This window comes from Uloborus diversus, chromosome 1 (genome assembly GCF_026930045.1).
Source record: "Uloborus diversus isolate 005 chromosome 1, Udiv.v.3.1, whole genome shotgun sequence".
In the NCBI taxonomy this organism is placed as follows: Eukaryota; Metazoa; Arthropoda; class Arachnida; order Araneae; family Uloboridae; genus Uloborus; species Uloborus diversus.
In genome coordinates, this window is record NC_072731.1 from 181,032,784 (window position 1) to 181,051,404 (window position 18,621).

General features: G+C 30.9%; 2 protein-coding genes across 2 annotated transcripts in view; both read right to left on the bottom strand.

The window, feature by feature from the left end:
• Positions 1-5,727, bottom strand: part of LOC129233784 (uncharacterized) — a 92,291-nt gene extending 86,564 nt beyond the window's left edge. Inside the window, exon 1 of the mRNA XM_054867764.1 lies at positions 5,644-5,727. The gene's annotated coding sequence lies outside the window, so the exon portion shown is untranslated. The remainder of the gene's footprint in view (positions 1-5,643) is intronic.
• A 4,998-nt stretch (positions 5,728-10,725) lies between these two features.
• Positions 10,726-18,621, bottom strand: part of LOC129217465 (EF-hand domain-containing protein 1-like) — a 54,667-nt gene continuing 46,771 nt past the window's right edge. Inside the window, 1 exon segment of the mRNA XM_054851771.1 lies at positions 10,726-10,940. Within this exon segment, the coding sequence (XP_054707746.1) occupies positions 10,726-10,940 (215 nt within the window).

Genomic DNA, 18,621 nt, shown 5'->3' on the forward strand with positions numbered 1-18,621 from the left:
ACGTCCTTTCTTCTTTCCTCTTTTCCTAAGGCTTTCGTGAAGAATCAAGTGCTTTTGAAAGTGAATCCATGTAGATGCGTGCTATTAGCTGTTAAATTCGCAACATCTGCTTTTTTTCAAATTTGTGGTTTGAAAAGAAATAGATTTGAAAGGAATATTTCTGAGTCAAATTGTTTATTTACAATATAATGAACATTGTTACAATGCTGTCGAATGCGAAAAGTTGACATTTTTCCCTTCCAGTAGAAAAATATTTTTATATATAGATTAAATCGTATTCCAGATACTGGGTATTTTGCATCGTTTTACATGTGTTTTATGTTACTACAAATGGTACACACATAAAGTGCTTTTCACAGCTCAACAAACATTTTTGAAAATTATTTGTGTCTTTAAGAGCCAGACTCGTCAAATTTCTTTAGAAGGTTTGGGAGGTGGAAAATTCAATAGCGGAAAACATTCCGTACACCAACATACTCATTAAATACATAGAAAATCATGAAAAATATATTAGCAATTTAATATGATTCAGTTAATGTAAAAAACACACCGTGGTAGAATTACTAAGCATTGTATGTATTAGTTTTAATGACGTTTTCAGCCTTATGTTGCCGACAAAGCTAACTAAAATGTGAACAATATAGAATGGGGGTTACAAATTTTCACTGTTTTCTATTTTCATTCTCAGAAGCTAGATCAACATTTTAATACAATGTAGAAAAATTAATTACAGGCATAAAGGTTTTCAGGTCACATAAGCACCCCGAAAAATTCCGGGGAAAGCTTCCGAACTCCCCGTTTCCTAACAGAATTGAAGAACCTGAAATTGTGTTTTTGGCGTTTCAAGTTCAAAAATTTGCTGGTGGAAGATCACAGGACCTCTTACTTACTTCCAAATACTACCAGAGATCGTCTAAAAGTGCATTTTGAAAATTTTTATTTTCGAGAAAATTAAAAGGCATAGCCCCCAAACAGAGTGCTTGGGAAAATAGGGAGTATTTCTGAGTAAATAGTATGCTTACGATCAAGATCATGTTAATTAAATATAGAAATGGTTCCCTCTCCTAAACAAGAAGCTAAATCCTTTCTCTCGCTGTATTTACATATTACTAGGAGTCAATAGAATAGAAAATGTGGGATCTCAAAAAAGATTTTTGTTCTATACGAATGAAAATTACTTGATAATCATTGGATTAGAACATTCATTTTATTCTGTGACTGAAGACAGGATACGATAATTTTTCGGCACAGAAGTGCGTAACACAGAACTTAAAAGAAAAAGTTTGTCTTGTTTGTTTTTTTTTTTAATTGTGAACCCTTACTTGTACCTATAATTGCTTTCCTAAATGTAAGCTGTTCATTTTCATTTTTGTTTCAACTTTATGTATTTCCTGCAAATCTGTTTCTCGCCCTTTTTTTTATTTTTTATTATTGATTCATTAAATGCAAGATGCATGAAAACGAGGCAGAGCGATAAAAACTTTAAAATCTGGCAGAGCGAGGCGTTGAGATTTTTTTCATCTAAGTATTTCGAGATTTTTTTTTTTTTTTCAGGCAGATATACATGTAGGTAATATTTTCGTGCCTTCTGAGAAAAAGGACAACCCTTAATATTTATTATGACAACTAACGAGGATCAGACACCAACAAGACTCATTAGAAAATTTTAATAAAAACTCAATGTGTTGAAGTAGAAGCACTATATACACTATATGACCAAAAGCATCGGGACACTTTCAAAAATTCACATGTTTAGGGATTTCTCGAGAAATAATAGACCAATTGCTCTATAATTTGTTTCGCATAAAATGTATACTCTAGTTGTCATTTTCCAATAAAAATTAAGTCTGCTATTCATTTAGGGGACCGACAACAAATTGAGTAAAAAAGTTTTTTTTATAATTTTTCATTGCAAATTGCTGGGAATAAGCTATAATTTTCAGAAATGAGTTAAAAATCTATCAAAAACTTATTTTTATATTTTTGTGAAAGTATCTCTTATACCCATGGAAATATAAGCATTTCTTTCAAAAATGCAAAATTTTTTTGAAGGTTTTCGCCTTATATTACGCAGAGTATTTCGTCAAACGTTACTAAACTTTTAAAATATTTGACAGCATTTTAGAGAAACATAATAATAAAATTTGAAATTAAAATATTGAAAATTTGATGAAATATGAACAATTAAAGCAATTAATTTTTCACTGCACATGCACGGAAGATAGCAATTTATAACGTTCATAATCCAAAGCTCAGATATATCCTACAATCCATAAAAAAAAATTCCGCCGCAATTTCTTTAAAATTTAAAAAGTTATCAACCATCTAATGAGCCGAATTTCTATAATTCTAGGATAGGCGACGAATGGTAAGGAATTGTTAGCAAACTGGCAACACTTTCCTGCCATCGTTATAGAGTGATTCATGATAAGAACAGATTATTTGTTGCTGGTCCCCTAAATGAATATCAGACTTAATTGTTATTGGATTTGACGTCTGGAGTATACTTTTCATGAGAAAAAAATTACAGAGCAGAGAGCAATTGGTCTTTTATTTTTTGAGAAATCCGTAAAATTGTGAATTTTTGAAAGTGTCCCAATACTTTTGGTCATATAATGCATGTAATACCTCATGTATTTTGCCGAATTTAGTAACTGGGAATCTGAGACTCTAAAAGTGCTAGGTTTAGTTTTATTGCAAAATTTCAACGCAAGATAGTTTACAAACATTGAGAGTGGGGGAAGGAGTGATTTTTGCCTTTGAGCTTGGAGCAGGGTGAGCACCCTTGCATACAAAGATCAGAGAAAAATCTTTAATTTTTCAAATTCAGGAAATCCTTATCCGTAGCCGTCCGCGACTTTGCCGTTGTTATGCTCAATTTGAAAGAACTTTCACCATAACAACCCCTTGAGAAATGCTATCGTAGCCTTCTCATCTGCATATAGTACTTAGATAAATAAATAAATATTTTTTCAAAAAGAAAAGGATTCAAAGATAAAAGATTAGGGGAATTTTCTGGTCACCAGTGGTGAGAAAAGGCATTTATAGTAGCCACATTTTTTTCTAGTCGCCACTACATTTGTAAAACAGGTAACTAACCAACAAAGTAGTATTTAATTTAGCACTAAAATATAAATATTATCAGTTCAAATAAAGGTTAATGTAAGTAATTAGTGGCATTAATGTTTATTGTACAATCAAGTATTAACTATGCAAAGAGGATCTAGTTTCATTTTTAAGAATGTTTTCTGCTAACTCGGATGGGGTTGGGGAGAGTGGCAAACAGGCAGAGGAAGTGAAAGAATTTCGCCAACCGATAACTAGTTAGTCCCCAATTTTATTCGGCACTCGATTTTTCAGATTTATTAAGTAGGATCATCCATTTTTAAAGAATATTTTTTTGTTAGAATTTGGAGTTCATTTCGTTAAAATTCAGTGTGGTCATGTAGGCTATCTTTTTTTTTCCTTCCTTTTTTGATATTATCAATTTTCAATAACGAACATTTTTCTAAAAATAAAACGAATTTATAAATTTATTTATTGCAAATATTCATTCATTCGTTAATTTTTCCTAGATGAGATCAGGAACCGTATTAATGGGGAAAAAAATCTTCGTTTCAAAAATTAATTTTAGTGCGAATGCAAATAAATTAATATCACAAGCGGGATTGCAAAATGCCGCGCCTTTTACACTGAGCAATTTTTCTTTTACCTATGTAGTCAAGACTCAAGAGGGAAAGAACTAGAATTTCCTAGAAAGGGTCTGTAAAAAGCTGCGGTTTCATTTCGCCGTCAGCTATTACCTCCTTCGACTACTCTGCACAGCAGGGGAGCGTCCGGTCTGTCCCCCTGCAAAATGTGACAGGTCACATGATCCACACTTTCATCGGCCACCGCTCGTTCTATTGGTTGTTGAAGTGTCAATCACTTCACTGATGAACATTGCTTTCGTTTAAAGAAAAAGCCCATTTTCAAGCGAGATCGTTTTTCTTCCCCACTGAAGAGCAGCCTTAAGAGTAGTTTTAAAAAGTTTTTTAATGCAGCATATGATTTTCTCAAAAAATCGTATGCTGCAGACTCTAGCAAAATTTCCTCGGAAAAGGTATATTTTGATTCAAAATATTTTTCCCCTGTCATAATAAAAGTGCAAAGAACATCTAAGGGAAACTACAGGAATGTATCTTAATTACATGATTTTAAAAAAAAATTAACAGATTAAAATTAAAATACTGCAAAATTGAGAATTCAAGTTTTTTTTTTTGTACATTAATCCTTTTAAAGAATTTAAAATGATAATATTTTTGTTTTTAAGCAGCATTTGGTGAAAACTAGTAGGATATGATTGTCAGGTGCCCCCTCCCCACCTCTTTTGATTTTAAAAACATAAAAAAAAAATTGTGCGTTTCACATTATAATTTTATGTTTTCTCTTAATAAAATGCACTGAATTTCATATAATCCCTTTGCCATCCTCCCCCTTGGAAGATTTGGAAATGACAGGCCTGATGACTGTCATTCAACGAAAGTCTGACATTATCTAAGTACCTTTTTTTACACGAAATGCATGTTTTTTGGAAAAAATATATATATATATTAATTGTGTTAGAAATCAAAAAAAATCAAACAAATATACAACGAAAGTATTAACATGAACGATGAAAAGAGAAAAAAAACGTTAGTGATTTTGTACGGAAAATTTGTTTAGCGAATAGTTATGGAATGCAATATAATAGACGATCTCTTCCTAAATAAAATGTAATACTTTAATATGTGGACGAAATTATTGGCTTTGGAATAAAAATAAAAAAGCGAGAAATGAAGCAAAATAAACAGCATTCTGCTGAAATACGGCTGTTCGGTTTTCAAAATATAATTCATACGCATTGAATTTTATTAATTTCTTCATTTTTCGCGCCAAAAAAAGAAAAAAAAACCGCAGGCAAGTGTCATCATTATTATTCATTGAAGAAAACTTATTTTTCATGAAATCAAAATGTGTGCACACTTCAGAATTAAGCATTAAGAATATCAATTTAAATGTTAATTACTAAATTATTCCCATGTTTTTATATAGATTATTCCCCCTTCCTTTCCCTCCCCGATAATTTTTATTTACTTCAAGTTTCCAAATAAAATACTGTGACATTAATGCATCTGACCCTCATCAAGTCTGAATAAGTGTATGTTATGATGAAAATAATTAACAACAATAAAGAACAAATCTAAAATATCGCACTCTTGAGCTTTTATTTTTTTACTCAAGAACTGCGCAAGTTATAAGCTTTAGGGTTAACGTGAAGTCGCCATGAAAATATCGAGCCTTTTATTACTCACACCCAGAAAAATGCTAACGTGGCTGATAGAATCAGCATTTTTCTGAATGATTATTAAACCAACAAAATGAAAATTTTACGATGTTTTGCAAAAAAATGAATATATTACATAATTGCCATCTTTCATTGAAATTATTTTTAAATGAAGTGGCGCCCTCAAAGAAGTGAAGAAGACCATGATAGTAGTTTACAATGTTCGAAGTACTTGCACAATAAACTCTCAACTGAAATCCATTTACGAAATTTCAACACTTACATTGCACATTAATTACGGACAAGCAGTAAATTTAATATTCATTCAAACTACTTACTCAATTGAAGAAAGGTATTTCAGAAAATAATAATCATTTTCACTGCAGTAAATATCTGCCTGGATTCTTGATTACGGAAATTTTAACCGTCACGAGAGGGCGAAGGAAGTCGCATACACTGTAAGCCACATACGTCATCACTGATTCAGCCAATCAGAGCTTAAACTTAAAATAAAATCATTATGAATTTTGGAATTTGTTGTTGTCAAATTGAAAGTTGGATATTTTGGATCTATTTTCTCATCACAAATGTTCAATGGTTTGCATTACTTGGATAGTATTCTTAATGAAAGGAAGATTTTCTTTGATAAAACCGATTCACCCTTTTAACATGCGTATAAACGGATTCAATTGTAGGTACTGTGGAAATACACCAACCATGTGTTTTAAATCTTGTTATTTTAGAAGAGCTTTCGTTTGTTACTGATTTGATATAAATTTTATTACATAGTTCAAAGTACATTTCAGTTTCTCATATACTGTCGTTCAATTATACGCTTCAGCAAACTGCTTTATATTATAAACTAGCAAAAATACCCACCGTTGAATGGGTCAGTAATAATTATGAGAAACAAGCGTTACTTTCATTCTTTTTCTGCTTTAACTAAAAACTCGAAACACACCTCTTTGACGTGCTTTAAAATCGAGCTTCTTCCTTCCCCTAAAAAAAGTAAAGTAACAATAAGTATGAAGAACAAAATACTATTATTTTAGAAACGAAATAATGACATTTAAGCATATACAAATTTGAGGAATTGTATGTTGGTGCGCTTTAAAATGTTACCAGATTTGCGGCAATCGTTTTGGAATACCTTGGATAATGCTCCCCTACTTTGTAAAACTGTCTGTTGCTTATTTTCGTCGAAAAAATATTGTCGCCAAATACTGAGATGCTTTTGGTGACCATAAAATGATGCTGCTAAACATTTTCATACGAAATTTTCTCAAAATAAGTAGTAAAATTTTGTTATTGTGTAAAGTTGTGCACTAAGACAAAATAGTGGAAGTTTTTGTGCTGTTTATAGATTTGCCTACTTTAGTTGGTTGATTCGTTTGCATTTAAACAAACATTTTAAAGATTCATTTAATGGTGATAGGTTACATGATGAAAACCGAGAAACAGTATAATGTTTTGTATACAGGGGTGATTGTGTTCCGGTATTTTACCAAATTTCCGGTATTTTCGGACGTATTTCCGGTATTTTTATGTCCGAAAATACCAGAATTATGTTTTTTTTGTTATGTTTTTATCTCTCTGTCTCCGCATTTTTTTTATTTATGTAGTACTCGTCAAATATACCTGCAAGAGCCTTAAGATGGACAAATGTTAAGATAATTTGTATAACACCAACTCAAAAGTAACTTTGTAACCCATTAAAAATTTAATCAAATGTACACACAATATTTGGACTCAGAACTATTGAATACTATGGCAAAGGTGCACTTAAGTAATAGGTGCCAAAGATTCCCCCCCCCCCCCCAACACTCCGTTCTCGCTTTGAAACTTTCAGGTATTTTTTGATGAACTCACAATCACTCCTGGTTGTATATTGTTTAGCTCCAAAAAACAGCGAAACTTGAAAAAATTGCTAAATGCCTCAGCTATTGAAATATTTGCTCAAAAAAGTTTGGCGAAATTCCTGCTAGTAGATTGGATAAAGAATAATTGTTTTATCAGCCAAAAAAAAACAATAATTTTATTAAAGTTACATTAAAATGGAAAATAATCAGCCAAATCCATTTATTATTTGCTTATATTGTGGAAAAACGTTACTTTAAGTTTTGACTTCAGCAAGTCGGAGTAAAAAGCAAAAATATTCAACAATATAACAATTTTAGCTATCGATAGAGTTGAGATGATGCACTAAATAGTGAACTGGGTTAATGAAAGCGTTTGAACATGGAACTAAAAAGCTTATAACTCGTTTTTTATTTTACTTAGATATTTCAAACAGGTGGGTCATTTCACGGTATTTTTGACATTTATGTTGAGTCCGTAACGCAGGGCTCACGATTTTTTTGACTTTTTTAAAATTTATAATTGTTACATGTATAAACATAATACATTTCATACAGTAGATGAATCTATTCGGCTTACTTTTCAAACTAAGATAAGTTCTCTAACTATTCAATACATTTTTAAGATTTATAAATACGTTATAATATTTCGATAAGAAATGATTTTGTTTTATGTTTTGCTTAAAAATAAGGTTTCCATCATCATGTACGTTTTAGGGTAAAAGAATATGTTGAGTAATTACTTTTCTTAATTATGTCAGTGATGGTGTACGAGAAAAACTGAAAATTTTTATTTGGTTCTATACTGAACTGAACTAATTTTGGAGTAAAAGCAATGTTGAAAGAAGGAAAATCTGTTTCACACACATCAAGAGGAATCTACGTAGTTTTGCCTGCTGAAGTTAAAATTGTATAGCAGTGTAGTTAAATTTAGAGCAACACATTCTAAAAATGCAAAATTTGTTTATAAAAAAAAAATGAACTTATTTTGATTTTAAAAAATCACTGGATTTAAATCAAGCCGATTTAAATCGATGAACCCTGCTGTAAGGTGACCTTTTATTACCATAACTTTTTAGTTACTGTTTGTTTTGCAAATTGTTTTGATTTGAGTTGGTGTGTTGGTAGGAAAAGCTCAAAATAAAATAATAAGCTAATCAAACAGTAAATTAAAAAGTTATGGCTAAAAAAGGTCATGTTACGAACTCTATACACAGTAGGCGCCGCTTAATGTGATTACTTTGGAACAAATACAATTTGATAACAATAACCGAAAAGAATCCAGGAGACACAAAATAATGATTTTTTTTCCAATTAAGGTGTATTTATTTTGGCAACCTCAAATTATAATCACACTGACTCAACTGAACACAGTTTTAAATTATAAATTATTAAATTAACAGAATGGAAATATCTGAATTATAAAAAGTTAAAGCTAAATTATGCAATTTTTAATCACATAGTAATCGGTGAAGTAAAATATGACCGTTTTCCCTAACATTCGTAAACCAGTTTTAAAGCACATTCAGCTTTTCTATCTTTTCCAGCATGGTTTTGCTTGTTTTTTAAATTTTAATTTCGCTTTGTTTTCAATCTCGACACAATTCTTTAATAGTTCACAAAGTAATGGCAACAATGGAGGTCCTACATCAATGCTTGCAACATGTCCAGGGACTGAATTTTTTTAGGTGCAAAAGAAAGTTTTCTTAGGGGGAGTCTGTGGTCACTGGGTGGGCAAACTTTCTGTAGCTTAATTCCTAGAAAATTTTAACTGGTATTGAAAATCACAAAATGCTACATAGAAAGTAAGTCTCGTCAGGGTTTGCCTATGTATTTCTGTTACTTGAGGAACAAAAACGGGGGAAAAAATTGAAAGTTTATGAAAAAGTGATAACAATCTCCGACTTTTTTAATGTGTGTTAATATACAAGTTTTCAGGGACTCCGTGATTCTGATAATATTAACCGTGATCACATTAAACGGCGCCTACTGTAAATGTCTAAATTACAGTGAAATGACCCAGGGTCCCTTCTTCAGCAGAAAAATCAGAGCTTTCCGTGGACATATAATGTTAAATATGTAAGTATTTTTTCACCCCCATATAAGGGAATTCGAATTCATATGAAAATTGCACCCTATCAGGGGTTTTGTCCCCCCATAACGGGACAAAAAGTACCCTATGTGTTAATATTATTGTAAAGTTTCATTAAAATTCATTCAGTAGTTTTTGCGTGAAAGATTAACAAACATATTCACTAACTTTCACATATATAATAGTATTAGGATATTGTGGCGAATGAGCTTGAATAATGAAAACACCCTTTCTTAATTTTTAATTCTTGCTTTGTTAATGTTAGTTCAATAATTTATCTGTCATTTTCAATTCTGCCTATTTTTTGTATTTTAAGTTGGGATATAATTCATAGCCTAATAATGTTCTTTAAATCAAAGGAATACGGAATAAAGCTGACTTGTTCTCTGAAGAAAATGAGTGATGCCTATTCAGTGGATGTGGCTCCCAAAAATGTTCAGTACACTTACCATTTTCAATGAAATAGGCCTCTATCCATTAGTTAAAATTAATATTTCAGAATAGATATTTCAATATAAGATCTATGACCTATTTTTAACAAAATTACATGAAAAATTTTAACAACATAATAAAACTTTATTTTTAAGAAATCAATAGTAGAACCTCGATTAACTGATCTTTGATTAACCAAGCCGTCATCTTTTTTTTTTTTTTTTTTTGTCTAAATACATTAACCCTTCAAAGGACTAGGTGTTTTATTTCTCTGCCTGTGCTGCCTCAAAAACTAACTTCTAAGAAACATAAGAAAGACCTACATTAAGAGCAGGTGACAGATACTAACTGCACCTATAGAAATTTTGTTGCTTAAAAGATTGCGTGATTGGGTAGCTATTGCCACAAATTTGGGACTTTTGCTAAGAATGGTAACAGATTTAACAACAATAATGTAAATTTAATAAAATGATGAATTTTCAATTTAAAAATAAAATTATTTTCTGGAAATTTTGTGTTTTTTTAAAGACATCTGTTGATATTTAAATTTACAATTAATGTAAAAAAATCAATGTTTTTAGAACTTATTACAAGTTATTTTCCTATTTTAGTTTTTTAACCATAAAACATTACTTTGTTTATTTTTATCTTTTAAAATATTCTATTATATTTTAACTACAGTCGAGTCCCCACTTACGCGAGGGATGCGTTCCAAGACCCCTCGCGCAAGTCGGAATTTCGTCTTGTGGAACAAAATATGTTTAGAAATTTTTTATAAGCATGCCCAATTATTTCAGACATGTGTTAAAATTGTTTCAAACCATTTCTCAACTATATATTACCGTATCTTTTATAAATAATTGACTTTTTACTGTATTTTAGAAAAAGGTGTTACTATTTAACATAAATTACTGTTATGATGCACAAAATCAATAATCACTGAAAGACATGAATTAAAACAGTACGGTACTTACATTAAGTACATAACTGCATTAAAATAGCACTGAACAGTAGATATTGTAAACTTATATTTTTTAAAATTATGCAGATGATGGTTTATGCACTGTGGGAACACTCCTCTTTCTGACTTCTTTTAGCCACAATGAAAGAGCATCTTCCATTTTCATGATGCTTGTATTTTGCTCCTCAGACACTACTCCGCCAGCTTCAGTATTAAAGCTAAGTTCTGAACTTTTACGGATTTCCTTTTCTTGAATTTTAATGGAACGTATCGAAGATTCACATTCACTCATACCTAATTGTCGTGCTACCTTCAAAGCACTTTTTAATTGTTCAATCATATTGAGAAATTGACCTTTTCTTAAATGCTCAGAAACTTTCTCTTTTTCTTTCCACTTTCACCAACTTAAAATGAAAACGCGCGTTTGGGAGCCATTCCATTTTATTAACGTTCATTATGTAAAATGAAAGAAAAAAAACACATTAAGAATCGGAGCGGTTATTTATAAACTAAAGCAAAGCGTTGTTTAGACTAATGCAGTAGGTGAACTTCCGCTTTCAGTGATGCTAAAGGGATGAAAGTCCATTCACAAAGCCAAAATTTAGTGTCAACGAAAAGCCCATTCTAACGCTCGGCTGCTAATTTTCAAAAAATAAAAAAAAATAATGTTGTAGGCGAGGAATTTGTCTGCAATAAAAAATTCATTACTCATGAAAAACTCGCGTTATAACCATTTTGCGTTAGTCGGATTGCGTTGTAGCGGGATCCGACTGTAATACATTTTTTAAATTTGGGATCCTGACATCTTTTTATACTAAGTTTCTACTAACCGAGATTCCTGACATCCGAGGCACCAGCAGTCCCGATTAGCTCGGATAACCGAGGTTCTACTGTATTTACCAAAAAGCCCGAAACTTAATCTCACAAAAGTCTACGTACACTTAAAAAAAATCTGTATGTATTAGTAAATGGGCGATTCCACAGTGTCAGACGTAAAAATTGCACAAAATTTACTTAGTAACAGATTTTTTTTTAATACCAAGCACTTTTCATAATGCACTCAAAAGGACAAAATAACTTTTCTGGGTCAGAAAGGACAATTTAAGAATTCCTGTAGTTTTTGAAAAGTCCAAGAAATTGACTTGACACCACAAACGAAGAAAAGTGTGGCTGAAGTCATGAAGAGAATTTCTTATCCTTATCTAGCTTTCAATCACAACTTTGAGTGTTGAAACATGCATATTTTTCATATTGGGAAAGTTTGGTTTGATATGACTAGAACCGCACTTTTCTTCATTTGTGGTGTCATTTTCTTGGAATTTTCGAGAACTGCAGGAATTCTTGAATTGTCCTTTCTGACCTAGAAAAGTTAATTTGTCCTTTTGAGTACATTATGAAAAGTGCTTGGTATTTAAAAAAAATATCTGTTATTTTATTCTTTTTAATGTAAATGTATTTCAGAAATAGAATAATTTTACCCTCACGAAACTTCACCTTATTTTTTCGTATAAACGCTTGGTTACCAAAAGGGAAAAATCCTATATATGTGTGTAAAACTTTAAGCAGTTGGCACTAAAATGTAGTTCTTGCTTCTCATGAGAATTAATGCTTGCTAATTTCATGCTTGCTTCAGAGAAGCCTTGATTCGAAATTTTCATAATTGATTCTTTTAATATTACTGTTGCATAGCAACAAAATTTAGCAATGGGTTTTATGTTTAAACATTTAATAGGGAAATTACATGAAATTTGCTGCTTTCCATCCTAACTGAAATAATAATTTTACTCTAGAATTTTAATTTTTCTGCTCTAAGTTGTACCTTAAGATTAAGCAAATCCTTTTGTGAAATCCCGAAGTCTCTAAATGGTCTAGTTGCAGAGATATAAGCAATACCAGGCCTCAGATTTCTCCGTGACAATCAGGCCAAGTATTAATTAAGAAAAATTACTACTTTGTTGTGAGCACTCAGAACAGTGTATAGGAAGAGGCTATAATAGACAAGAGGGTAGATAGCTTTAAAAGGGCCCTTAACTTTCATTGGGGACTAATAAATTGACTAGGAACAGCCTAGTGAGAGCCTGTTGCTGATCATCACATTTGTATTTGTATTGCAAGAACAAATTTCACTTCATGCCAACATTTCTTTTATTAATATCAAGTAGTTTTTCTTTTTTTAAATATGATTTTTAATGTTTTGAAACTCCAACCTTTAAAAACGTTTTATTTCTACTTTTTAATTTTATAAATGCACTTATTATGGGCAATAAACCTCCATATCACAGATAAACATCTTAAAATTTACAGCTGATGTGCTTGTTTTATAAATGCTATTACATGCATTATAATTTATTTTAACACTCATTTCATTTATTAACACACTTACATAAACTTCAACTGATCTTACATTTTTTATTTTTACTTCAAAATATTTTACAATCTATTGTTTATATACATATTTATGTATGCTATTTTTATATCATAATATTACTTGAATAGGAAAAATCTATATAATTATTTATTATTTTCAAACTTCAAATTTTTTAACTCAAAACTTCCAGTTTACTGATGAAGTGGACAAAATGGCATTTTATCCGGGACAGTTTTTTCCGGGGTGGACAAAATAGGACAACCCTGCTATTAATACAGCAATGACGAAACAAATTGTAGATTTTGAAAGCTATGGTTCCAACGTAAAGGAAACATATCTCATTAGTTTAGAAATAATTATTTAAACCATTGAATGTGTATATATATATATATATAATAATAATAAAAGTGAAAAATATTGAAAAGGCACGGCTGATGAGCTCTGGATTCACTCTTTATCTATTCCTACTTAATAGCTGTTTGCATTTTTCCTTTTTATCATCATTTGTTATTTATAATTTGTTTAATATTTGTAATTCTGTTTGCTTAATTTTATATATATATATATATATATATATATATATATATATATATATATATATATATACTCATTCCATTGAAAATGGTCATTTTGTCCCGCACGTGACGCGGTTCCTATACTTCTATCAAAATTTATTTCTATAAAAAAGAAATAAATTTTGAAGAAAGTTTTTGCTTAAGAAGTCACACAAGTGTCTGTGATTTCTTTAACAACAAGATTTTGTTCAACATCCTTTTAAATTATTATTTTTTGTGAAATATATGACACATGCGGGACAAAATTACCGTTTTCCATGGAATCACCCAACCTATTTGGGAAAAGCAGGTTAAGATTCAAGAAGTTCATTTATTTCTGAAGAGAATGGTATGTGACAAGTGACAGAATACAAGGTTTTAAAATTCAAGTGTCATGTCGCCTTTTTCCTGGAATTCACCTGTTACATCAATCTTAATTGTTATAGGGAATTCTAACGTTATTTAAATGTATATCTTCCTACTGAAACATTCCTACTAATTGAGTATTTTTTAAATTTAAATGGAAATAAAAAAGTGTGAATTCCTTAATTTACTATTAAAACCTTTGTTTACTCTTACTCCCTCTGTTATAACATTGAACTTAGATAATATAGACCAACACTTGAACGCTGTTTGCAGATACTTTTGATAATTTTTAAACAAATTTCTTCATTGAGCGAAACCTGTGCCTTGCCAATTTTATGGTTCATTCAGTTAATACACAGAAAGAAGTAAGTATAATTGACAAAACATGCTGAGGTGGCCATATGTGTAATTTTCGAGAGGATTTTCCCCTTAAATCCATGTAATTGAAATCACTAAATTTAAATGAAATCAAAATTGTAATCGGCCAAATTGCCAGTAAAATCTCATCCCATTACCAAGTTACAAAAAAAGACTACTCAAACTGAGTAAAATTCATAAATGAAACTTGAACAAACACATTTCTTGTAAAATCTAAATGATCAATTAAAACTGATTTGATTCATATATTCTATTGATTTTTGTTACAATAAGTTATTTAAAGCAAATGTAGAAGAGGAAGTATCTATTTAATAAAGAAAAAAATTTACATTATATGACTTTTTTGTACCCCTACTAAATAATCCATGTCTTTGAACAACTCAAAAGAATAGATTTGTGTTTTACTCATGTAGGAGTTATTCCATGTCAAGTGACCTAGGGGTGCCCGCTCGACCATCTGCGATATGGATGAAATTTTATAGAGACGTAGAGAGATACTTTTGAAACTAACCTATTTAAATGTATATCTTCCTGCTCAAACATTCCTACTAATTGAGTATTTTTTAAATTATGTTAATTTTCAGCTTCCTATATCCAAATCCTGAGGATCTAGGATCTCCGATAAATGTGATCCAAAATGGCGGATCAGCTTTTTGTGCGAAATTGCCGAGTTTAGACTAAGTTTACAGAAATTTTTATCACACTGGAAGCCTGAACTTTAGGCGCTTAAAGTATGTTTGACCGTTAATATATTCAAGTATTTTTGTGAATTTCAGCTTGTTAGATTTTCTGATTTTCATGCACGTAAACTTGTGAAAAAGCTGATGGGGAAAATTTTTCCTGGATTTTAGGTTGTCTTAAAATCTGAACAAAAATTATTCAAAAGCTCATACTTCGTGATTAGTGATGTAAAATACCCGGGTATTTATTTTTAGGGGTAAATACCCAAAATGGGTATTTACCCGGGTATTTATTTCAAAAATTTATATTCAACTAAAATACTTTTCTGTATGTATTCCACTATGTATATATATGGACAACCATATACAAAACAATAAATTTTTGCTCAAAAGTTGTATTTTGATCACATATTTAAAGAACAATTGTGTGAAACAATTTAGCGATATAACATGATATCCACATTAGATGTGTCGGATATGGCTAATCAATGTTGATAGTCAAATTTCAGATATAAAAAGCCATTCTACAAAAAGTAAAAAGCTTAAATGGTTACAAAAAAAGCAAACATCAATTTTTTAAAGTCCTTGTCTTTTATAACCCAGTAATATGTCCCTGCATGACATCAAAATGTCGCTCAATTTATTATTACTGCTTATTTTCCTATATCTTTTGCAGAAATTTCCTCCAAACCTAGTTCAAGTGTTCAGGCGTATTCTGCATATGTACAATGGCAAGTAACAAAAAAGGAATTAAACATTTGAAAAAGGGGGAGGAATTAAAAAAAAATTATAAACAAAGCCAAAGACAAATGAAAGCTGCTTTAGATTGAACTCATCAGCATTGGAAATCTCAGTTTTTTTCGTACCAGAACTACAAAGCAACACAAATGGATAGTTAGGCAAATGCATTACAAATTCAAAAAATGCATACTTTGAAGCAGCAGCCAAATTTTGAAAAGATAAAAAATGGGAAGAGAATGTAATGAATATGTATACAAATGCCTGGTGTGGAAATAATCATTTAACCACCAGCAAAGACAAATTCAGGAAAACTATATCAAAATTCTCTTTTAAATTTTCCTGTCATCCTATTTAAGTTTTAGAATAGTTCATTTTAAATTCTGACAGTTTTTTTTTTTTTTTTTTTTGATAAGATTTTACTAAGCCTTTAATTAAAAAAATAATAATATATAAATTTTTATATTTTTTATCTTCCATTTTATGGTTTATGTTTTAAAAAGAAATTCATCACCTTTTGATTTTTTTTTTTTTTTTTTGCAAAATGCACAATTACTAAGGGATTTATTTACCCTGCCTTTGGATAAATACCCAAAAAAATATTTACCTTCCCACCCTACATCACTAATTGCATGTATTAAAAATAGTTTGAATCATGAAGTACAGGGGAGCAAGTGCAAATGAGCAAGGCAACGGAAAACAATATTTTGATTTGTTTTTGCTTATTAATGTGAAAACTGTTTCTATATTTGTCCATTATCACCTAAACAGCAATAAAATAAATAAATAATATCATAGTCTTAATAACTTCTCAGTTTATTCTTTTAAACATCCTTCCTATTTCCCTTTTTTTTTTTTTTTCATTTTGGATATGGCTAACCTAGATTGTAATTTTGAAATCCTGCAGTTCATCATTGAATTGCTTATACTCCTCCAATTATGACATTGAAAAGAAAGAGTCTTTGGTTCACGATATGTTTCTTTCATAATTTCATCAAGTCTTTCAATAAAAAATATTATAAACTGTGTAATACATATGTATGTTTCAGTTTTACCAATCATTTCATATTTAGATTTTTAAAAAAAAATCCCATTCACTTTTTGAATTTTTTTGTAAAATACCCAGTTTTTGGGTATTTACCCAGGCCTTGGGTAAATACCCAAAAAATATTTACCTACCCACTGGGTATTTACCCGATCCACATCACTATTCGTGATTCAATTGTAAAAATTCTTGTTACTAATAAGTTACAGTTGCAGAGCTTAAATATCTATTTTCTAAAGGATATTGACATCCAAAGTGGCAATAAAAACCGTTCAAGTGAAAAATAGCTTTTTTCAAAGCGCTATAGCTCAAGTTATCTCCTCGCACCTTCTTTTCATTAAAACCATTAGAAAGAAATATTTTTTCCTTTTAAAATAAGTTTTTTCTTCCATGGTGTTCTTTCATTTGAGGATAAAAAAAAATTTAAAAAAAGCTTAAAATTTGGACTGTTGTTAACGAATTGAAATGTTTGAGAGCAAGTTGAGAAAAATTTTATCTCACTGAAAGCCTGAAATTTTAGGGGCTTAAAGTACTTTCGGACATCAATGGTGAGCGGACGTCAATGGTGAGAAATTTAAGAGATATCGCCAAGTTGGCATCATTTTTGGCGCTAAGTTGGGAGAGATATCGCCACATGTCGCAAAGCTTGGCGACATTTCGATCGTAAACTTGTAATTAGTATTTCAAAGCTAATGATAGATGTGATTAAAGTGAAAAACCAATGTAAATAAAGCAAATTTTGAAGAAAATACAGCATATAGCTGTTTCAAGGCTGCAATGGAGCCTCTTCATCAGTGCAAAAAGCTTACCAACACAACCGAAAGTCGCAAGAGAACTGACAACAACCAAGTGGACACCGGTATTTTAACCAAAGAGGGCCAACCAATATGAATTCTGGGCACAAGACAGCAAACAACTAATCAGTAAGCAGCATGTCAATCCCGGGCTCAGAGCAAAGGGGAGACCAATCTGACACCCAATCAGAAGCCAGGAGACAAAAAGAGTAAGAGACAACGAAGAAACCAGAAGAATCGATTATAAGAGATTGCTTCCAAATATCATGAAAAAATCGAGTGCTGCAAAAATCATTGACAAGAGAATTTTTCCAAATATAGTAAGTTTCCCAGAAATCGAGGTCATAAACCGAAGAACATTTACAAATAATCTTTGCAGATGAAAAATCAAAACAGTGACCAGAAGTCCAACAATGCTGAGCGATGGAAGAACGAACAAGTTCTTTATGTTTAACATAATTTTCGTGCTCTTTCAGACGGTGCTTGAGAACATGTTTAGTCTGTGCAACGTAACCAAGTCCACACTTGCAGGAGATGCTATAAATACTCCAGTTGCTATGGCAATCAATAGCTTTTGCTGTATTTTCTTCAAAATTTGTGCTTTATTTACGTTGGTTTTTCACTTTAATCATATTGTGGCACAAAGCTTATGTGATAATTTTTCATTTCGGCTTAAACGAGCCTTTTGATCATATTTTTGATTTTATTATGTCTGAAGTTAACAGGTTTTGTAGTCTTAGACTGACGAAGTATAGGTTTTTGGATCATTTGTCCTTTCTTTGTTGTTGCAAACGTAAGAAAATTATTCCCAAGTTTATTTCTTTGAAATGTAATCTTTCTTCATCTCCTAAAATTAACAAAGTGCTTTTCCTCTCCAAGTTAGCTCTGTTAAGAGCTCTTACTCTGGAAACTCGTAAAAAATTTCTATTACTGAAAATGAGTTGTTTTCTTTACATCTCAAACTTTTGAATTCCATCTCTAATTTTGATTTGATTGAAAGTAAAAGTTGGAATAGGGTTCTTCAGTCTACTTTCAAGCATAGGGTATTCTTC